General features: G+C 37.8%; 3 protein-coding genes and 1 long non-coding RNA gene across 4 annotated transcripts; 2 read left to right on the top strand and 2 right to left on the bottom strand.

Annotated features, from left to right (window-relative positions):
- Positions 1-3,534: 3,534 nt before the first annotated feature.
- Positions 3,535-5,599, bottom strand: LOC113722876 (WRKY transcription factor 28). The gene is made up of 2 exons (XM_027246101.2): positions 5,012-5,599; positions 3,535-3,966 (listed from the first exon to the last, which is right to left on the bottom strand). The coding sequence occupies exons 1-2, from the start codon at positions 5,416-5,418 to the stop codon at positions 3,783-3,785; spliced, it is 591 nt and encodes a 196-aa protein (XP_027101902.1). The 5' UTR covers positions 5,419-5,599; the 3' UTR covers positions 3,535-3,782.
- Positions 5,600-10,609: 5,010 nt separating this feature from the next.
- Positions 10,610-15,161, bottom strand: LOC113722875 (uncharacterized). Its single transcript, XM_027246100.2, has 4 exons — positions 14,808-15,161; positions 14,466-14,665; positions 11,623-11,852; positions 10,610-11,073 (listed from the first exon to the last, which is right to left on the bottom strand). The coding sequence occupies exons 1-4, from the start codon at positions 14,897-14,899 to the stop codon at positions 10,795-10,797; spliced, it is 801 nt and encodes a 266-aa protein (XP_027101901.2). The 5' UTR covers positions 14,900-15,161; the 3' UTR covers positions 10,610-10,794.
- On the top strand, positions 11,070-11,820 carry LOC140010857 (uncharacterized). Its single transcript, XR_011818005.1, has 2 exons — positions 11,070-11,387; positions 11,531-11,820. It is a non-coding gene; the product is annotated as an uncharacterized lncRNA (long non-coding RNA).
- A 3,480-nt stretch (positions 15,162-18,641) lies between the features above and the next one.
- LOC113722874 (transcription factor TCP20) lies at positions 18,642-20,363 on the top strand. Its single transcript, XM_027246098.2, has one exon. The coding sequence runs from the start codon at positions 18,745-18,747 to the stop codon at positions 19,792-19,794; it is 1,050 nt and encodes a 349-aa protein (XP_027101899.2). The 5' UTR covers positions 18,642-18,744; the 3' UTR covers positions 19,795-20,363.
- The last annotated feature ends 2,223 nt before the right edge of the window (positions 20,364-22,586 follow it).

Here is a 22,586-nt window from a genome sequence, read left to right as displayed (position 1 = left end):
TACAGTTGTAAACCAAAACTTACTTGGAAATTGATTGAGATTTCCTAATCTAATATGAAAACTAGACAAACAAGACACTAAAAAGAATTAGAAAACTAATACTAAAATAGTTTGGTTTAATTTCCTACATATTTCATGATGCAACTCCTAAAAAGTATCGGGCCTTGCACTTTGTTCCAATTCAAGAGGACGCTTGGCTTTGTTTGTTGGTTTCCTGACCATTTCCGGCTACGTTTCGGCAGCATCTTACCTCCATCCTAGGGCCTAGGCTTGCACCTTATTCAACAATTAACCAGGACCAACCACAACTCGTGTTCTGCTTTTGGACTGCTCTAATCAATCAAGAATATAACATGTTGTTGGCCAAAATAAAAGTTCAATTTTCTCAAGCCGTGTAAGCGGCTTTTACCTCAAGAAACTCTGGTTCCACTTCTTCCTTCATCGACAAGACATGACGCTTAAGGTCTTTAGAACCACGTACAATAATACTACTACAGATACCCATTAGTTGTCCAATTGCTTAGTAGGAATTTTATCCATCAACAAAAGATGAGGAATTTCCAATCGCAGTTGTGTGTATGTAATCTACTCCCCTGTAACTAACTTCATCGCCCTAGTATTCCTCCATCGAAATCTTAGAGAGAGAGAGAGAGAGAAGTACATTGCACGGAATTCATTTATGTTTTGACTAAAAAGATGAAACTTTGATGTAACAGCCAATCCAAAAGGAGCCATAACGTTTCCATCATGTGTGTTCTTGAATTCACAAACAATTGCTAGAGAGATTACCGTAGGCGATCAGTGTGGAACTTAAAGTATTGTAATAAGATGATGGGTTATTCTATTTTGCGTTCTAAGGACACACAATAAGAAGTGAAGTGAGTTTAGTGTCTGTCTAATTGTTTCTAAAAAGCCTTGTTTGGACAGCAATTTTTCAAATTTTCTCTAATTTTTCAAATTAGTGTCTGTCTAATTGTCTCTAATTATTACGTTTTCTGTGAGCACATTTTTCAATCACCTTTTTACCTCACATATATCAAATCGCTACAATAATTTTTCTACAAAAAAATTCAGAAAAATGCAATCCAAACAAGGCCTTAAATTTTGCATAATTTAGCGGGGGTAAGTGATGATATTTGAATTTTGTACTAAGTCTACCCCTTTAGTTTAAAGTGTGTCTAATTGTCTCTGAAAGTTTAAATTTTGTAGGCAGAATTTTACGTAATTCACGGGATAAATGATGATATTTGAATTGGGTCCGTTTGGATTAGCTGTTTTTGAGGATATTTTTGAAAAATTTTACTATAGCAGAGTTTTTATAGTATATTTTGGGATTTTTTTAGAAAATATTTTAGGATATTTAAGAGTAGAAAAGTTTTTAGAATATATTTTGGGATATTTTTTAAACATTAAAAAAAAATTTAGACTACTTTTTAGAGTACCTTTTAGAGTACTTTTTAAAAATTTTAGTAGTATTTGAAAAACTCAGCAATCCAAAACTTAAGACTACCTAAGCTTTTTATTTTGTGTGTTTATTTATGGAAGCATGGAATAGAAGCAAAAAACTTAAGATGATCATATTTTCAATTACTAGAAGCACACACGTATACGATATATGGCTGTTCGTTACTCCTAGTTGGGTGAATGTATCTAAAAATACGGCGTATGGTGAAGAGAACAACATCAATCAACTTTTGAGAGATTAAGCAAATGGTTTAGTCATGACATTAGTTTAAAGTATTTGCGAACAACTACTATCGTGATAGCAACTAGGTAGGTGCAAGTGACCTCGACCAAATTGAATTGAAGCATATATTAATTTTGCCATGAATATACGTTATCCCATTCAACACAAAAAACCCTGGAGGCCTCGACACTCAACTCAATGCTTCCCGTGAGTCCATGAAATTTTGAGAGACGTATTTGTCATTCTCTGCCGTCTTCATTTGCCAAAACGAACGCTGTTAACGGCGACGGGAGCCCGTGAAGGTAGAAGTTGGGCCTTGGACCTTGGGTTGACCTTTATTTGAAGGGACCCAGAGCATTTAAATTGCAAATTCTCTGTTCCAAGAAAAATCCTTCTCCCAACCCCCCCCCCCCCCACCACCCCCGGGGGCGACTTCAGATAATTATCATGTTGGAAAAGGAAAAAAATAAAAGACAATTAATGTGTGAAAATTGTTGCAGAATTGTATGTCACAAAGGGAAGGGGCTAGGATAGTTGCCACAACACCCGTCTCGAAACAGTTTTGCCCAATTCAACAAAATGCACATTCATTTCCCCAGGATGTAAATCCCTTCAATGCAAAGTAAATATAGATCAAATTTTTTATAAACTCTGCACGTGACATTGAAAATGAAGTATATAATGTGATTTGAACATTATACATACACATATATATATAGCCAATCTTAACTATTAACTTGTTTAGGGACGATTACTATCCATACTCCAAATTCGTTCATTCTGGTCAACCAACCTTTTCGCATCTCAAATTAGTCATCATCGAACCTTTCACAAACGTTACATTCTACACATTCCGTCCAAATTAATCGATTAGTCCAATTCTTGACCCCCATCATAATGAAAATTAGAAATGAGAGAAATATTTTCTCTTTTTTTTTAATACCTTTTATGTTTCTTGAAGAAATCATCAATAGTTGTTCCATATTATTCGATAGTTATACTTCTTTATTAGAGTTCTAGAATTTGGATGGTCAAAAAAAAAAACACACACAAATACATGTGAGTCAATTAAATAGTCAAACGTCGAATAAAGATTATCAAATTAGTAAAAGTATTTATCATATTCCAATCTCTTAAGATCTTTCAGTCTTTCCCTTCAAATAAAGGGGATCACAATACAAATGGTACCCTCCACTACACGAGTTCGGGTATTTGCAATTTAAAAGAAAAATAAATAGAAACGTCCTTTGCTTTACTCTCTTGATTAGTTCGAATCAAATGTGCTCCTTTGGATTTTCAAGACACGAGACAAATAGTCTTTGTATGAGTCTGAGCAGAATTGCTCTAGACAACTTTTGTGATAGGGAATATGGATCTATGTCAATCCATTGTGCTAATTTGCACCTTCAGTAAAACTGGGAGCATAGTCCTTATATACCGTACAGTTTTTGATATATCTATAAAACAACCATCGTTTCGGGGGGGAAAGAATGATTAGTTTGAATCATATGATGGTTTTGTGATATCTTCCTGCTTCGGCGGCTTGCACAGGACAACATTCCTGCATTTTGTGGTCTCTTGCTCGTGACATGTTGACTAGGGGGATTATTGCCTTTTACGCAGCATCAATTAAAATGTTGGAATATTACAAGGAAGTATTGTGCTTCCTCGTTCTCACAAATCTGCATTAGTACATTTGTTTGATTTGATTGTTCACCCCTCAACTCTCATATGTGCTTCTTTAGGCTCCTTCCTTCTTCACAGTGTAGCTTGGTGTAAAAGTAGATTAAATGTTACCGCTAATAACAAAAAAAAATATAAATGTTGGGACATTAACTCAAAAGATGGAAAAGAAATAAAGATTTAATGCTAAATCCCGAAATCTATTATTTTTAAACAAATTCAGTGCAGATTTTGCTACATCACCCATGCATCTACTGAACTCCATGTATAGTTTCTAGTTCTAGCAAGCTATGCTTTAAAGCTACAAATACAAGTAATATGCATACACAGTATAGCTCCCCACCTAGCTACAATGAAGCTACAAATTCTTAGAGAAAAGGAATTGAGTAACTCATTATACTAATTATGAGCTTCACATCAAGAGGGGAGGATAAATATGCATCTGGTTGAGAATTTGTTCAAAATTGTCATTGTTTTTTTCTGTAGGATGAATGTGCATTCCTTCGTAAGTAGTTACCACAATGCCTTCGTCTACGGACAGTCGTTGCACTTGCTTCTTCACATTGCACCCAGGATGCGTACATCGGTAATAGCTTCTGCAATAACCCAAAAAAAAAAAAAAAGAATTTACAGTTGCCACTTAATTTGATGCAATATATATATATATAGTGGCAACATATATATATAAACAAATAAGATACGTAATAATACTCCTGTTAAACGTCATTTAATCTGTCTAATAAACGCAAGCCTCAAACTAGCTAAATGAGTGAGAGATTAATGAACCAATATCATAATTAACAATTTAGAGGATGCTGTATAACTCCTGCTCCTGCTCCTCCAAGAGATGAAATAAAATCCTTGTTTAAACCGGCCGGCCTAACACCGACCGATTGTTACATTACAAACTCCTCGCTGCCACAGAACCCTAAGGAGTTACTGCAGCAACGCATTCTCCAGGAATTGAATTGTCCAGCCTTTTGCTTACGCTAGCAATCACTAAACATCGCTTTTTAATAGTTTTTCCACCAACAAAAATGAACAAGTTATGATCTCTCTCTCTCTTTCTTTTTTCCCGGTTTGGTTGTATAAATAGAATAGTTCTATCAACTGTACTAATATCTGAATTGGACGGCCTTGGAAAGTAAGCACAAAACATAGGACTCGTTTTGTTTGAAAAGTAGTTAATAAACTGGTGGAGATGCTTGATGATCCTGCTAGGGACTGCATAATTACAGAGTTTTTAATTTTCATTGATATATATGTATAGTGTTTGATGTTTTAATAGGTCTTTACTCCAAAAGATTTACAACACAGGTATATATTTGCACATGGTGGAGCAGTGGTGTCACAATATCATCCATGATAACCCTGACGTCAATTATAAAACATCAAACCCTATATATATGTTAAACCATTTCCAACTTCCTATTTGGCCATTGTTAAAGGTTGCTAACAGTACTAGTCGTCCTCTACGTATATATACACACACTAGGTAGTGATTTTCAGAAAAGCAACACTGAATATTGAGTAATTTCAGATACACAGATGATCAGCTAGCTATCAATGAAGACGACTTTGAAAATGAATATTTTTAAGATACCACATATGTGTGTGTGTGTGTGTGTGTTTTCTTTCTACCTTGGAAACTTGTTGTTCTTAACTCCCTTTTGACCATACTTTCTCCACCGATACCCGTCGTCAAGTATATCAACCTGGCTTCTAGTCTGGAAAGCGAATCTGGGCTTCCTAGTTTTCTTCTGATCGCCCTTTCTTTTACTCCCAGTACCGGATTTTACTTCATTTGCTGCAGCTGCTACAGTAGTTGTTCTACTTTCAAATATGTCTTTGACTTGTGCCGTTGGGCCCTTGATTTGCGCCTTCAGCCCTGGAAATCCATTTTCCCTGCTGCTACAAGCATCACCAATGTTGAGACGATAACCACTTGATGCTAGTATTTCATTATTTGGTGAGATAGATGACAAAGCCGGCGTCTGCACCAGTGAACCCAGAAAATGCATTCCTTGATGATGGTGTTGGTGGTCCATGAATCTGCGTTTGTTGGCTGATCTTAATTTATCAAACTGGGAACTTAGAAGGTATATCGTGGTCCGATAGCCGGCTAACTAATCAGTAGTACTGGCTTGCACTGTTGAGGAAGGAAGCCGAGTGCACCATTCCTTTTTTTTCTTTTTTTAAGGTATGAAACAGACTGAGACGAGACATTGTGGAAGATGCAGATAGAGAATATATACACGCACAGAGGAATAGGATTGCGAGTTTGTCGTGGAAGAAAAGTCAGGTGTTCTTTGGGTGACTAATTGGAAAGAAGTTTCATCGACTGATTTAGATGCATTGAAAAATAAAATAAGTCTACAAAGCAATTAGCTTAATACAGTCATCGAGACTGATTGGTGTAGTCAAGATGAATTCGGGGAATTAAGGTGGAAATTTGTGGCGGCTACATGATTATACTTAAAGACTTTTGTCACAAGTATTGTCGTTTAATTTAATAAAAGCAGAATGAAACTGATGGGAAAAGAAAAGCGAGTGTGAGTTCGAGCGGTAATAAGTTCGTCACCTTTTTTATCTTGACGTTACAATAAGGAAAAAAAAAGAACAAAAATATTGACCATGTCATGTTATTCGAGCATAACTACTCCTATTGGTTTTTTTTTTTTTTTTTTTGCAAAACTAACTACTACTACTAGTTGTGTTGGTTATTTTCAACCTTTTTGGATTAGTTGGTAGTACTCAGTTTATTTAGTAGGTTTTTGTAATAAAACGTCCTCCCTTAGGCTAATTACATTTTTAAAAAAAATTGTCGTTTGTGTTGGAAATTTTTTGATGATGCCACAATCAAATTAGAAGTTTTGCTTTTAGCTAGTTTTTGGTTTTGGGTTAGATTACTAGTTATTTAACGTTGATGAATCTTTTCTACGCTGTCAATATATTCCACGACATCTTAATTTGAATTTGAATCTCAAACTTTGCGTATGTGACATGCATCTAGAACGGCTGGCTAATGTAACATAAAAGATTTATCAAGTTAATATTATTAATTTTAGGAAAAAAAAATGCAATTTTGGTCTTTAAACTAGATGTTCGTAGTTTAGTTTGAGTCACAAGAGTTATTTTAGTCCCCAAAGTTTGGGTCAAAGAAAATCGGGTTCCTAGACGTTTGTTGTTTGAAGCATAGTTAGGGCCATGGTATCGGGACAGAGTCACTTAACCCTTGTCAGAAATTTTGGTCCTGCGTTTCCTTTTAATTACATGCATGTGGTTATGCAAGTAATTAATTTTCAGTATCATAATTAAATTTTTTTAATAATAAATTTCAGGCAAGGGTTATGTGACTACATGCAACTCCATTCCAATAAGAATTGGGAAAAAAAAATCGATGAATGTGCTTCAAATTTGAAACATTAGGAACAATATTTACGTTAGTCCAAATTTTAGAGATTAAAATCTCTCCTATATTAAACTTTGGAGATCAAAACTAAAAGATAATCATTTATAGCCGAAGCAAGAACAAGATGGATTTCAGCCAAAATCATCGTTTATTTCATTTGTCCCAAAGCAAAAGATTCACGAATCAAATTTGATGACCCAAGTATGCTAAAAGACAACGGTGCAATCAAAACTCGATTCATCTACTTTCACCATTCATGAAAAAGACGACGATAGACTTCTGCATCATGGTCCAGCGGTAGCGCCTTTCACTGGTGACCCTTGAGATCCCAAGTTCGAGTCTCCGCTCTGCTGGATTCCTCCGCGCACTTATCGTGTTCGGGTCGGGTTGGGACGCCGGGTCCGGACCGCAGGGGATTAGTCGGGCCCCGTAAGGATTGATCCAGACACCCCTGTGTCGACAAAAAAAAAAAGACTTCTGCATCATGGGTCTGCTATTTTATTTATTTGGTTATTTATTTAATTCTCGTGATGCTCTACGCAAAATTATCTCTATTCTTAAACTCAAATAGGGAGGCGAGGCAAGGCGAGACGAGTCGAGTCAAATTGGCGAAACTTAGGAGTTAAGGATTAAAAGGTACAATTGCTCAAACGGGGGAGTTAAGAAATTGGGTGATGCTAACGTGATGTAAAAAATGTATTAAAAGAAAATTTAATTAGTTAACGTACAAAGTATTATGTAAATCTATACTAACATGATGAATATATCCCTTTTGTCTATCCAATTCTTTTAAATATCGTATAATTTATAATCTTTCTAAATTAACGCCAATTTCATATTTGTAAAATTTGAAAATACAAAATTGGTGGTCACTCTAAAACCAATTAGTTATTGAGACATATTTGAAGAAATATGGAAATGAAGGCTTCAAATTCAAATTCAAATAATAAAATGTTTACAAGAGCTTTCATATTTATGCAAAACATCCACGGATAAAACATAAATACTAAAATTTTTGGGAATTAACGTAAAATTTCTTTTTAGTATCTATTAGTTCCTGTTCTGGAACAACTTTCCCGTGTGTCACTCCCGTCCTCCCCGCCGCCGCCGCCTGCTGTTTACTCAAGACCGTCCTTTTCTTCCTAAAGTTCATCTTCTCCAATTCTCTTCTTCCTATATTGAGGTTCTACTTTTTGTTTCTTTTTTACAGACAAGCACAAATAGATGTCTTTCTTCTTCCTTTTTTTTTTTTTTTTTAGTACAGAGAGAGGGATCGATCGAGCAACATGCGTGCTGCGCGATGCCTTCTCATTACTAGTTGCCGAAACGGTGCATGTTCGTAGACACTGACGTGCTTGGTTCTTCGTCTGGTTTCGACATTACCTCCCACAGGCCACAGGCGCTGGTTCCGGAATAACACTATATAAATTTATGGTCCCAAATTATACATATGCATACTTGGGGCAGTCTATATAACAGCTTTTTAATTAACATGCATGGCATTTCATGAATTACTATCATATTCTAACACTTCTCTCTCTCTCTCTCTCTATCAAAAAACAGTTTTTTTTTTCCAAGAAGCTGCAGGGATGTCAGGTGATTGTGCTTCAAATCTTTTCTTCTTCGGAATTGGAAAATTTGGTACGTAATAATTGGCCGGGAAACCAGAAAAGGCCTTGTCCTCTCTGCGCTGCGGCACTGTGCTGCTTTTTTGCAATAGCCGGGCGCCTTCCGCGGCACATTGGAAAGTCGTACGTGTATTTATATACTAATATTATAGTACTAGTACTAGAATTAGATGCTTTAAACTGGAAAAAAAAAAAAAAAAAGGAAAACCCATATGTCTAAGTGAGAGACCACGTGCATTGTAAGTTTGAAAAAAATGACTCGACTATTCGTATTCTGGTCAAATAGTTCCGCAGCCATCCTCTTTTTTCTTCTTTTCTTCTTTTTTTCCCTTCCTTCTTCTCTTTTCCAGCCAGCTTCCTGTTTTATTTTCCTTCCACTGTTTTCCTTTCCTTTGCGGGTGGGAGGAGGGGAAATTTTCCACGTCCTCTTTTTTTTTTTTTTTTTTCATTTTCTTTCTTGTTTTTAGTTTTAGTCGTAAGGGACACGAAGGTGGTTTGGAATTGAGAAGAAAACTTGGAACATTGAATGTTGGATCAATTTGAAAGGTCAAGACGTGAAGACCAAAAGCACCAGCCACCGCCTTTAGGCTTTAGCTTTAGGGAGATGATCATATACATATATATACATACACTATAATAATGAGGAGTTAGGTTAAGATATTTTGCATCCACTCCGGATACTGTATGAATGAATAAGGTGTGTGAGCAGGGGCGGCCAACGGAAGAAGTTATAGGGGCCCTTTATTGCTTTAGCTAAATTTGAACAAGTTTTTATGTTTTTAAAACTCACAACTTGTGTAAACTACGTACAGTTCAATAACAAGAAATGGTAAAACTGGCATCTTAATTTCGCGCACTCACCAAAAAAGGAAAAAAAAATGTTAATAAAGTATGCTGAAATTGGCAGTATCACTACTATAACCCTGGTTTGGTGTAAATAAGTCACAAATTGTGTGAGAATATTTATGTATCAAAACGCTCACAACACAGTGAATTACTCTCAATGTATTATTCATAAATCACCTAATTCTTCGAATAATGTTGGTAAGTCAGCCTCATTTTAACCTAATTAGCTACATCAACCTGATTGCCTAACCACTTCCGTTTTCTTCTAACCACTCATTTATGTCACATAAATCACACGTTAACAACATGGTATTTCTCTCGAAAGAGCAAATCCAAACGGAGCAATTGCCAATACTTTCTAGCTAGATCCTTTAGATGCTCCTGCAGTTCAGTTGGCCAATTGGCATATCGCCTAAGATGAGCCGTTGAGGAAATCCAATTTCTACTCTTAAAGAAAAAGCTTCCAGGAAAACGCACTTATTAACCAGTAGAATTCGGGTGTAATCCACTGCAATTACAGATTCTAGCCAGGTTCGCCTTGGGAGTTGGGAATGGTGATGCTCTGAAGGCTGCATCGTTTGTTTGACCTTTTAAATCATTTTGATGAATTGCTTGGCAGGCTGTAGGAGCTTCTTTAACCATCATCATCACCAGGGCCCCCTAAAATCGCCCGGGGGCGGCGGGAATGTCTTTTTCCCAAGGGGCTGACATCAGTAGTATAATATTAGTTGGCCCAAAAGACGAGACCATTCTATCTTTCTCAAAAGTTTCACACCTCCAAATAAAAGTAAAACCTTGGTGCTATAGAAATCTTGTAAGTTGAGAGATTAATGGATCAAATCTTGCCTTTCATATGTAATTTATTCTAAATCCATACATACGAGTACTTAATGCAATCCATACGAGTACCTAATGCATTCGTAAGTCCCCATCAATTTCTCTGGACTCGGTTAAACCTCCTAGTTTATTTTTTTTTCTTTAACATTAATAATCTCAAGTTGAAAATTGAAATCATGGACGCATGATATACATTCAAAACTGCTAGTGTAAAATAATCGCTACACTATCGATGCATAAAAAATTAATCCAAAACCAAATGAAATGAAGTTGGGCAAGTTGTCGTATTATGCTTGCTACTTGCCTATAAGAATCATGAGCATTTGCTACAAGCCTGCGACTGTCACAATTTCCATTGCCTTGATCATTTCATCGTGTTTGTGAGGAATGTCCGGAAACGATGAGGAGATGATGCTACGCCTCCTGCTTTGCACTATAAAGTTTCCAAGTTTCTTAATATTAGGAATTTAGCCCCAAATAAAAAAAGAGTTTCTTAAGTAGTAGGCAATCACAACATCTCATGCAATTTTTTCTTTCTGAACGAAACTCCATATAATCGTCTTCATGCTCCACCCTCAAAATTTAAAGCTCAAACCAAGTCAAATCGAGTTTAAAGAGATGTAACGCATGGATAGGATACAATATTCCTATCATGACCACAAAACCAATACCAAACATTGGGTTTTCTTCACCTATTCACATCACATGTAAGATCGCATTCGAGGCCTCACCAGGGACTGTGCACCATCGACAAATATGGTAGTCCCGGTCATATAGCGTGAGCCGTTGCTAATCAAATATATGACAGAGGAAGCTAAATCATTTTCTACATCCAGCCATCTGTGCAGCGGTGCTGCTTCTTTGACCAACTTCTCTGCCCTCTCCTTTCCCACTGACACCGGAAACTCATCTTGAAGGTGCAAACCACGAGCAATAGCATTTACCCTGATTTGGTACTTCCCAATCTCCATTGCAGATGTCTGCATATAGGAATTAAACATGCTCGTCATTAGTCAAGTCAGCAACAACAAAATTCATAGAGCAACAATAATTAGATCGAATATTACTTCATCACAACCCCTTTTTTCATCTGTCTACCGAGAGGTATTTCTTGCTACATTATCAGTACATTTATCTTCAAGTAACATGTCCTAATGTTCTAATCTATGAGACAAGCTACTGAGAAGACCCATAAAGCCTTTTCGCCTTGACTGTTTAAAAGGCCACTGAGCAATATCATATAAAGACTGGATATGTAAAGAAGTTACGAGATTCTGAATTACTAGTTCATGAAGTTGTTGACTGATATCTTAAAACGAAACTCAGCTGGAAAGCACGACAGTTTGCCTTTAATTTTTAGAAAGGGGTACATATTCATGTCGCGTCGAAGAGTTAATAGTTGCAATGCTTGAAGACAATTAGCACCTTTCATGCAAGATTAACTAATGAAATCCAAGTATAATTCAAAGCAACTAACAAACATCCTATCCTTCAGAAAGAGCAAAAATCAAGACAAAGTTTTGGCCTACCCTCACTAGCTGCTGTACGCCAGCTAAACAGGCACCATATGCAGCAGCTCCTTGATATAGACCTCTTTCAGCCCCCACAATTGAAGTCAAGAATATAATAGAACCTCCAGATTTGTGATCCCGCATTCGCTTGCCAACAGCTTTCAACAAGTACCAGCCAGCTAGGAAATTGACTTTTACTGTCTTTTTAAATTCCCCTTCGGTTATATCCAGAGGATTTTGCATCTCACCTGTTTAATTTGATTCAAAGTAACAGAACATTCAACTAAAATATCATCTTTACAAGAACTTTTGTACCTTTCCGTGTCCAAAATTAAGGCATCTTTACTTTGGGGGAAGAGGAAGAACCAAAGAGAATCATCTAGGCTATAAAAGCGGCATCATCTTATGACAAATATGCCCTTGAATAATTAGCAATAAAGCAATCTATATACAGTAATATCTTATGGATTTTGTTGTTTCACTGATCAAATGAGTTCTGTAGCAATAAAGCTGACAGAAGTACCTCATTGTTACTCATACCGTTATCCCAGCACCAAAATATAACACTATTAGATGACTACGTAACATACAGTGAAAGAACATGGAAAAATGCCAATTGTCATTCTTCTATGAAAGAAAACATAGGGTTATACCAACACCTGAAAGGCAGTACTCGTCAACTAAACAGAGAGTAAATTCATTTGGTCTACATGGCCTTTAGGCGACAATTTAGCCGAAATATGATTTCAACACTTCAACCCACTCATAGTGGTTACATATCCCTGAAATCGAATTAGTCATGCATTTACAAACCAAAAAAAGAAGATAGTCATGTAAAGTAAATAGGACTGATACAGATCTCCATTTGTGCCTGGCATACTTCAATAGGTTGCAATGCCTAAGTCAAAAACAAGTATAAATGTAACTTTTTTCTTTTTTTTCCATTTTTATTCAAATTAAGCCCGAAAAAGGTCCCACATCCCCCCCCCTTTCCTTACCAGCTCCCCAGCCCCCCAGAATCACATCCTTCTATCTTTCTGAGGTTAACGCTAGTTTAGTTGGAAACTTAGCCTCTGTCTTACATGAGAACCACCATAGAATTATCATCTCATCTTGGATTGGTGTTCTTCTTCAGAATGCAGTCCTTTGACTTCAATCCAGAGACCAATTTTAGTTCCCCTAAACCCAAAAACACATTAAAAAAAAAGAAAAGAAAAGAAAAGAGGCTTCATGTGCCACTTAGGTATTCACACAAGCATATAGCCAATTTGCTGCTATTGGAGCCTTCACAATATACTTATCCAAAATTCCCTACTTTCCCATTAAGTACAAGTGATCTAATCATGACTGTTTTTAACCTATACACCAGGGTGACAATGAAGAAATACATATAACATTATGAAATGGTTAGTCGGATGCTGAATGAGAAGATGGTGGGCCCAATCCATGTAAGTCCCACAAAAAAAAAAAAATTGACAGATATCTACATGTCTTTAAGGCTAGAAAATAGCAACTATCTTTGCCACCTAATGGTTCAAAGGGCAATTAGAACCCATATTTCAAAACTGACGGCTGAAATTCCTCCAACGACTGACTTAATCTTTATTGATAAAATCATCAGTTTCCCTGTCGATCTTAAATAAAATCTGAGGAAGGGAAGGAGCAGAGCGTTCTATGATCATGTGTCCTTTTGGCTTTCATGAAGACTGGATGTAACATAACTCGCTACGATTTCCAACAAAACCAGCTACCCAGAGGCTTAAAAACAGCAGGAACTATGAAGTCACAAGGATGTCTCTGAATTTCAGAAAGCTCTGACATTTTCACGGCCTAGCGAGTACAAGTAGCATAAATTGATAATACAAACATAGTGCATCTTTCATCTATCTATACTTCAGGTTTTCGGTCCCCAACTTCTGATGAGGTGGCATCTGAGGTTTTTGTTCTTTATTAATCATCCTTTTCACAAATTCGATTTGACTGGCCAGATTTGTTGAAGATTTATAATATGCTGGCTTTAAACAATAAAACACGAGAAAATTCCGCGTTGGTTATGTGATTGTATACTATGGTTTGCTTGGCCTTTCAAAGGGGGTTGACAGGGTAAATTCCTTAAAAGGTTGACCACCCCCTGGTTTAGACTAAGACTAAGACTTGATTTTTTTCCCCTCTCTTTCCCACCAATTAACAAGCTGTTTCCCAGCTCTTGTGGTATTAAAATAAGCTTTATCATCTAGCGAAAGAATGTATAGAAACTTTTTTAAAGAAAAATATTTGGGTTAGAGAATTCACCAGGTTGAGCAGACAGCAGAAAGTGCTACCAAGTTACAACATCAAACTTTGACGATACCAAGCGGCACTTTCTGGGAATAAATGCTCAGATAGGAAAAACGGGTATTTTAGTGATACGATAGAACGGAGATTCGGGAAAGATATCCTTGCGTACATCCACCTAACCTGCCCTTGTCAGCTTGCTAAAAAACCTCATATAACCATTTCTAGAGCGCAGTCGTACCTTTCAATTAAGACAACATAATCAGTCACGGAGATTTTCTATGTATCCCTCCGTGTCACAACATGGATCCGTTAACAGCAAGGAATGGAATCAAAAGCTTCCCACAAAAGAGAGGAATTTTTAAAGCATAAACACTGATCATTGAGTCACAGGCAGACAGCCGGCCCCCCGCGGGGGCGGGCCGGGGGGTGGAGGCTATAGAATGTGTGTAAATCACGTAGCTAGAGACCGGAGGGGCAGTTGGTAAGAGACCAGAAGCCGGATAAGGAGAGAAACAAAAGAAAAAAATACTGAGAAGTGAAGAAATGCAGCGCCACTCGATTAGTAAATCAAGTAATTAACGTACCTTCATAAGAATAACAATGGACTAAAGCATCGAAGAAACCGAGAATAGTGGAGGCTTTGGCCACCGCGACATCGAAAACGGCTTCACTATCGTCTTCCATATCCAGTCCGACCACCTCCGGCGTGACGACGTCGGGGAGCGAACATTTAATCTTGTGGGCTGCGAGCTTCAGTTGGGTCTCATTCCCCATCAAAACCAGCCTAACAAAATATAGATATAGATATAGATGTAACTATAGATACGTAAGAGTTATTAATAAATAAAACAATCCCCAGGAACCCAGCAAAAGCAAATGATAGTAGTATTGTAGGGGTATGGAGAGATAGAAAAGGAAATTGGTACCGGCAACCGCGACGGGCTAAATGGCGGGCGAGGTTGAGAGAAATGTCATCGCCATTGGAGGTGAGCAAGACCCTCTTCCCGGGAATCTCCATGGGAGTGTGTATGGAGGAAAACTAAATATCACCACTTGTTCCGACGATTAAAAAGAAAGAGAAAAGATTGAATCAAGATAATTAATCCCCAACCCTGAGAAGGTTGTGAAGAAGCTGCTGCTGCTGCTAGCTAGTTTTACTTGAAAGACTGCGCGTCCGCGAAGCGCAAACGATCAGATGAGAGAGAGAGAGAGAGAGAGAGAGAGGGAGAGAGGGGGGACTCAGCAGGAGAATTGCGTTTGTGTGAACCAAAATTGGGCAGGCTCTGATCTTTAAATATTCAATGCCTCAAATTTTGTCAAGATAATTTGGACCATTTGATTTTTGAAAATTGGATCTATTATTCAAGTGTGAGCCGACAATGTGTAATGTAGGGGCACTATAACGGGGCCCAAATTGGTAGCACTACGGCACAACCTACGACTGCATATATGAATATGGGAATGCAAATTTCAATTTTTCTCACGTTTCTGATCAATGAATGATCACTTACGTTTCCAGCCAGGTTCCCTCCCGACGCCCGACTCAAATTTTTTTTCTCTACTTTTTTTTTTTAATGGTTTGCGTAGGATACTACTCCATCATCATTCCATAAGAGGAGAGATGCACATGCTATGACAAGGCGCCAACCACTACTACTACTCCTACACACAGTACTATTTGCTTTACCTGTATAAGCAAATTAAGGTTGTGTTTGGATTGCATTTTCTATGATTTTTTATAGAAAAAATACTGTAGCGATTTGATGTATGTGAGAGAAAAAGGTAATAGAGAAATGTGATCACGGAAAACGACGTAATTTTCCGACGAAAAACCGCAATCCAAACAAAGCCTAAGTATATGACATTTTATTATTTTCTTCCTTCCTTTCTTTCTTTCTTGGTAAGAATATGACATATTATTATTGTCTTTGGCTTTACCGGTAATCCAGGGATTTGCCATGTGCGCTATTCAGTGGATTGTAGTTCAGCGGATTGTATTGGATTTTAGTGCGCTATTCAGTGGATTGTACTGGATTTAGTAAAACCAATTTCGTCATACAGAGCGGATAAGCAGAATGAAACCAGGTGTCATCACTTGATCTTTAATGCTTATGCGTAAAAGAAAACAGCAAAAGGAGGTTTGGTCGCGGGTTGCCCCCCACCTTCCCACTGGAAATAGAGCATCTGTGTTGTGTGGTAGGAGAAATTTCAATCAGCCGTTTGCACGTTTCTACTGTTGTCTCTTTTCATCTTTTTTTGAAAAAAGTTCAGAAAAGTGATTTTTTTTTTTTTCGACGCGATAAATTTTATACTACAATTATTCTTATTCTACAATAGAGAGATGAGGGACCTAAAGAGATTAAAGAAAATTCGTTGAATCGTCACTGATTTAGACGGATTCCTACGCACCCGCTGATGAAACATTTTTCGGGAAAATTTGAATATTAGAATGTATGTGAAGGGATTTGATTTATTGACTTACACCCAAGTATATTTTTAAAATTCTCTTAGTGACCAACTATTGATTCAAAAAAATGAGTTAAGGAAGGTCAGAAGAAATTATTCCCAATGTTTTCCTACATTTTTAAGTAGCAAAAGGTTGCGAAAAGATTAAAAAAAAACATATATATAAACAAATAACAAGAACACTGTCTAAAATATTTTTCTTTGTGTTTGTTTCAAAAATCTTTAGTTTTAATGTTCGTTTTTGCTACGACTAATCTTCTAAAATTTTCATTCTAATTTCCCTCTTCGTGGCAAAATTTTTGTGTTCCTTTTCTACAAAATCTTTGCTCTTAATTTGCTCCTTATTGTGACCAATCTCTTGAAACTTTTGCCTTTTTATAATATTGAAATAGGTTTAGAAGTTACCCTTGCACATAACAGTATTATCTATTTACGAAACAGCTAAATTTATTACTTATTGCACTTACATATTCTTATGTTTCAAGTTTAATATTTCACCTTATTTGTCTTTTGTCATAGTTCAAATTACATAAATCAAATTGCACAAAGATAAAAGTAGAAAGATAATAATGTAATCTCTCTTATTCAATGCATTGTCTTAATATTACTTTTACACATAAGGGGACAAGCTTACACAAGTTATCATTCCTGAGGAATTACGTGAGATTTCTGAAACTTTAAGAGTGTCATGTGATATTATGATAAACTTCAAGGAAGGTTTTTGTAATTAATCCTTAAAACTAATACTCCATATGCAATTTTTGGAAAGCTTTGGGGGTCCATCGTTGCCCAAGACCCCGAACCCGAAGTACAACTCGTCTATAGAAGACGGGATTTGCAGTTTGCCGGGCAAAGGTAACAGCAGACACAAATAGCACTTAGCAACATTAAATGGCCAAAATACGGTGGGCCCGTAAACCAAGCCTACTTTACCATAGTAATAAAGCCGTACCTTGGTACTTAGTAGCAGTAAGTGGAGATGCAATCAAGTTAAGCCGAGTTCAAACTAAGATTTAATCGAATGGAGTTAAAAAATTTGGATTCGAACTCAACAAAGAATTAACTTAATACTCTCTCCCTTTTTTTATAACTGACGTTTAAAATTTTACACACCAATTAAGAAAAGTTTTTCATTGCTTAAATCTGTAAACTACTTTCTTTTTGTATCCTCATTAATTGTCCAATTCACCCATGTTTTCTCTCACTAGAGTATTAAATGGTGCTGTTTTACTAGGCCAAAAGCAATGTAATAATTACTAGGAGTAGTAATTAAGAACCTGTATTGGAAAAGAGAGATAAAAGGGTAAAATTGTGAAAAAATAATTAATACTGTATGGGGATAATAAAACGACAGATAAAAGTACACTAGAGCCAATTTCTTAAACGTCAGTTATAAAAAAAGGAAGGGAGTAGTTAATAGCATTAAGCAGAAATGCAATCGAATTAAGTCGAATTCGAACTAGGGGTATAATCGAATCGAATCAAAATTAAGAAAATTGGATTCGAACTTGAGTTCAAACTCATCGAGTTTGTACCCATCAAATCCAATCGAATTTATTTCGAGTTTAATCAAGCCAAATCGAGTTTAAAAATATAAATTTATATTTTATATAATTTTAAACAAAGGAAATAATATATATTTTAAATTAATAAATAAAAAATTAAATATATATGTGTGTGTGTGTGAAACTCGATTGAGATTAGTTAAATTTGACAAACTTTCGAATTTCACATAGTAGGCTCAAGTTCACACCTATCAAACAGCTTGAATTGTTCAAACTCGATCAACACATTTTCATGCTGGAATATTAATCGAGCTTGCTTACGAGGTACTCAATTGAACTAGACCCGTTTGCTCCCAAGAGTAAGTTATTTAAGACGGGGAAGCGGCTTCCATTGTGGTGTCGGGTCGGAGTATTGTGTGTTTTTTTTCCCCTTTCCCACTTTACTGGCTAAGTGGGAATATTGATGTTTGTTAATTAAACCCAATTAGTGGTGTACGGAGTGAAAGACCAAAAAAAAAAAACTCACACATCAATTAGGCTGCACGATTGCACCAAAGGTCTAAGAGTACCGGCAACTTTGTGATCTCCAACATTTAGTCACCTCCTCTTTTGTTCTTTCACATTGCTTTGCCAATTGCCGCGTTTGAACACCTCCCCTCCATTACCCAAAATGTTTTATTTATTTATTAAAAGTAGTAGTATAAAATATTACCAGTGCTCGTAATAGATAATGCTAGTAAATACCAGTTGGTTGTATTAACTATTAAGTAACTTTTCTTTTTTGTTTTTTTTTGGTAATAAATAAGAAAATTACTTGTTTACTAGTTGGTGATTAGGAATTAATTAGTACTCCGTATAGTAGAAGTAAATTGGAGTCGGACAACCCTCTTTCATGGATCCCAAGGGTTCAAAGCCGCAGCCGCCGCAAGATGCGGTGGGACTGCCAAGCTTCTTGAACGCAAACCACAACAACAGCAGCATCATGAGTGAAACTAATCATAACAACAGCCCTACTCCTCCTCCTGCTGAGATCAAAGACTTCCGGATTTGTATTGCAGACAAGCAAGAAAATACTACTACTAGTGCTAAGAAGCCACACCAGTTGGCCCCAAAAAGAAGCTCCAACAAAGACAGACACACCAAAGTGGAAGGCAGAGGGAGGAGGATAAGGATGCCAGCCTTATGCGCCGCCAGAATTTTCCAGCTCACCAGAGAATTGGGTCACAAATCCGATGGAGAAACAATCCAATGGCTGTTACAGCAGGCTGAACCATCCATTATAGCCGCCACGGGGACGGGGACCATACCGGCCTCCGCTCTAGCCGCTGCGGCCGCTGGAGCAGGGGGCTCTGTTTCCATGTCAGCTGGGCTGCATCCTCCAAAGATCAGTGCTGAATTGGGTGCACACCACCCCCCACACATGGATATTGCCGGGTCAGGTCAAGGAGCGGGTAGCACCAGTGCTAGTAGGACCAATTGGCCAATGGTCGGTGGGAGTTTGTTACGAGCCCCCCATATGGGAATGCCCACTACAACTGCAGGGATATGGCCCCCTACTTCTGCTTCTGGAGCTGTCAGTGGTTTCGGGTTCCAGTCATCATCCTCCCCTGCTCCAGCAGCCACCAGTTTGGGCACTGAATGTTCAAATTACCTACACAAGCTTGGGTTTCCTGGTTTTGACTTGCCAGCTGCAACTAACAACATGGGTCCTATGAGTTTCACCTCCATCCTGGGGGCTGCTACTGACCAGCAGCAGCAGCTTCCTGGATTGGAGCTGGGGCTATCACAAGATGGTCATGTTGGGGTTTTGAACCCTCAAACCTTGAGCCAGATTTATCAGCATATGGGGCAGGCTCGAGCGCACCAGCAACAACAACAGCACCAAGACCAACAGCAACAGCAACCATCTCCCAACGATAATTCTCAAGGTTCAGGACAGTAGTAGATAGATTTCTGCAGAGTAAACTATCCTAATGTAAAAAAGAACATAAATGGGAGGCCCCTCCAAATTAAAGGGAAAGAAAATGCTGATCTTTTTTGTGAAGCTAGAGGTCGTCTTTTTTTACTTCTTCTTCTTCTTTTAAAAATATGTATATGTATAAAGAGCTGTTTCTGTATCGTATTACCCTGCAAGAATATGAACGCAGATGTGGCTAATAGCATAGGTGGGAGTGCATTTAGTTCCCCAGTCTTCTTCCTCCCGCAGCTTCACCCAAGTCTCGTGATACAGGTGCTTGAGATCATTTACTTTTCTTTTAAGAATTTTTTTTCTGTATAAATCTGTAGAGCTTTTAGATGATGTTGTTATCAGTAGTGAGGACTGTTGTATAGCTGCTTGTGGTCTGGGATGTGCAGGTTGGAAAAACTTTGGCGGCTAATTAGTGGTCTTGTGTGGTTAGGAAAAGATTGTTGTATGCATTTTGTTCTCCTTAGATCTCCGTTGAGTGCTCCACTACTGCTATACTGCTAAAACAGAATTAAATAGCCATATTTACCCTCTTCCTGTGTAAATAGTTGCCCTCTTCCTATTTTGTTCTTCTATATTCTGCAATCAAATAGTCTTTTTCTTCGATGCTGGATGATTAGTAGCTTATTGTTTGTTTATTGTGGTAAAATTTGTGCGTATCCGGAGTTTGCACACTAACGATACTCTAAATTGTAATCTATCAGTTAAACTGTAGTTAGTAGATTCTGTGACCAAGATCAAAGGCCTGGCCCGGCCTTCATAATGGACAATTCTTTGATAGACTTTCTAGTTGGAAACTTATGGGGCTTAGTGCATGTTTAAAGGCACTACTTGTTCTAGATTAATTAAATGTTTGGATGAAGGAGAATGATCATCCATCTGAACGTTATGGACTTGATTCAAGGCTTTTCCGTTGGCAGAAACGGACGAATACCGTGGAACCCTTTAAATTTAGCTTGTATTGACATTTAGGCATTGTACCGAAAGTTTTTTCAGCCTTGTATTGATTGACATTTAGGTGGAGTATTCTACCCTTGAACTTGTTTTGATTCATAGCCCATCGTGGATTAAAGCTCCTCTTAAACTAAAAGTCTTCGTCTTCCTTGTAATTAGTACAGGATCAAGAATTAACTTTGTTTGTATTGTGATTTTTTGTGAAGAAAAAATTTACGTTGTTGGTAAACACATTTTGAAATGATCTTTCTACTTTATATACATTAAATCGTTACAATATAATTTTTTACAAAAATTTCTAAAAATATCAATCCAAACGGGGACAGACTGCTTCGTTTGCTACTCGAGAAAGGAAACATTAGCACTGAAAGTTGATATATGTTAAGATCCCTAGATGAATGAGACGCATCGCAAGAAGTATCCAGTTTACCATGCTCGTGACGTGTAATTAATGAGCACTATATATATATAAATATTCCTGTTTCACGGGCTCCTCCCTATACTATATGCACGTGCGCAATTTGGAGCTCCTGGTCGTATTTATCCATAATCTCAACCTCAACTAAACCTTGCACAGCAGGCAGCTTGTTCCCAGAGTTCTGCTGCAAGTACCAGGCAGATGCACGCAATATCTCCCCGCGTTCTGTTGATCAAACTCCCATAAATGGTTAGCCTCGCGTTCAACAACAGAAGGGTCCGCTGGTTCTTGCTTTTTAACTAGACTTCATTTATGCTCTTACGAAGTCTGGAGTCCGATGATGCAGCAGTGCATCCAATTTCAAAATTGAGCATGGTCTTTTGTGGCAGCTAAGCGTCCATCGCGGTGTACAATTCATGTCCGATATAAAACGTTAATCCTATCATTGTTCAAAAGTCTATGCGGTCTTATGTTTTCGAGTTGACCTCACTTTACCTGCTAGCGAGTGTTTCTTTTTTTTTTTTTAAACTAGCTTGGGGGAATTTTACTCGATCAGACCCTGCAAGATTTCAGTCGTACCCGCAGAGGGAAACTTACAAAAGATACCAACAAATTTGTCACCCGCGGGCGGGCCTGTGCCAAGAAGTAGTAGACATTTTCCTTTGTGCTTAATTATTGCATGATGGAGCTGGTTGAAGACAGCTCCTTTTTTTTTCGTTTTATGTTTTTGGGGGCTGCATTTAATTTAATTCTGCCTGGATTCCCAAATTTTTATATTACTGGTAAATTAGAAAGACAGAGGACACGCCCAAGACGAACAAACCAATCCCAGAACAACTTTCAGTCTTGATTGATTGAAATCTCGATCGACCGGCCGCCATAGATTGAGAACCCAAAGTCAATCCAGCATGTTCTTTTTTTTTTTTTTTTCATCACAGTGGGTATCTGGGGCCGAGGACTGGTTACCGTACGCCCCAACTAATCCCACTGCGTGACCGCGAGAGGCTGCCCGACATCATCGATCAATGGTAACGACTGGGATTCGATCCTTGGTTGGTGGCTCTCACCCAACTGGGCTACAACCACCGGACCGAACCCAGACTGGGCCAATCCAGCATGTTCAGTAAACCCAAATCGAAACATGGACTGTAGATGGATGGATGAGGATGGCAGACAAAGATGGTAGTGGAGGTAGTCAGCATAGACTTTTTCCGACGTCTTAACCCATAACCTCGCAGAAGTTCTACGAAGATATCATCGATCATGTTACTTACATCCAGCTGTACGAGTACGAGTTGATTCCTCAACTCCCCTAAATTCCCTCCTCCTAATAGCGGTACAAGAGAAAATATACCACTATGTGTCTAGCGGTCGGGTTCTGCAATGGTTCCACGTG

This window comes from Coffea arabica, chromosome 7e (assembly GCF_036785885.1).
Source record: "Coffea arabica cultivar ET-39 chromosome 7e, Coffea Arabica ET-39 HiFi, whole genome shotgun sequence".
Classification (NCBI taxonomy): domain Eukaryota; kingdom Viridiplantae; phylum Streptophyta; class Magnoliopsida; order Gentianales; family Rubiaceae; genus Coffea; species Coffea arabica.
Note: the sequence above shows the minus strand (reverse complement) of the source record. Positions and strands in the feature narration are given on the sequence as shown.

Bases quoted from the DNA above. Each gene is read 5' to 3' on its own strand.
- LOC113722876 (XM_027246101.2), bottom strand. From the start codon at position 5,418: ATGGACCACCAACACCATCATCAAGGAATGCATTTTCTGGGTTCACTG. The intron at 3,967-5,011 runs GTAGAAAGAAAA...GGGTTATTGCAG, and splicing joins AAGAACAACAAGTTTCCAAG to AAGCTATTACCGATGTACGC.
- LOC113722875 (XM_027246100.2), bottom strand. From the start codon at position 14,899: ATGGAGATTCCCGGGAAGAGGGTCTTGCTCACCTCCAATGGCGATGAC. The intron at 14,666-14,807 runs GTACCAATTTCC...ATATTTTGTTAG, and splicing joins TTAGCCCGTCGCGGTTGCCG to GCTGGTTTTGATGGGGAATG. The intron at 11,074-11,622 runs GTAGGCCAAAAC...TCCTATATGCAG, and splicing joins GCGTACAGCAGCTAGTGAGG to ACATCTGCAATGGAGATTGG.
- LOC113722874 (XM_027246098.2), top strand. From the start codon at position 18,745: ATGGATCCCAAGGGTTCAAAGCCGCAGCCGCCGCAAGATGCGGTGGGA.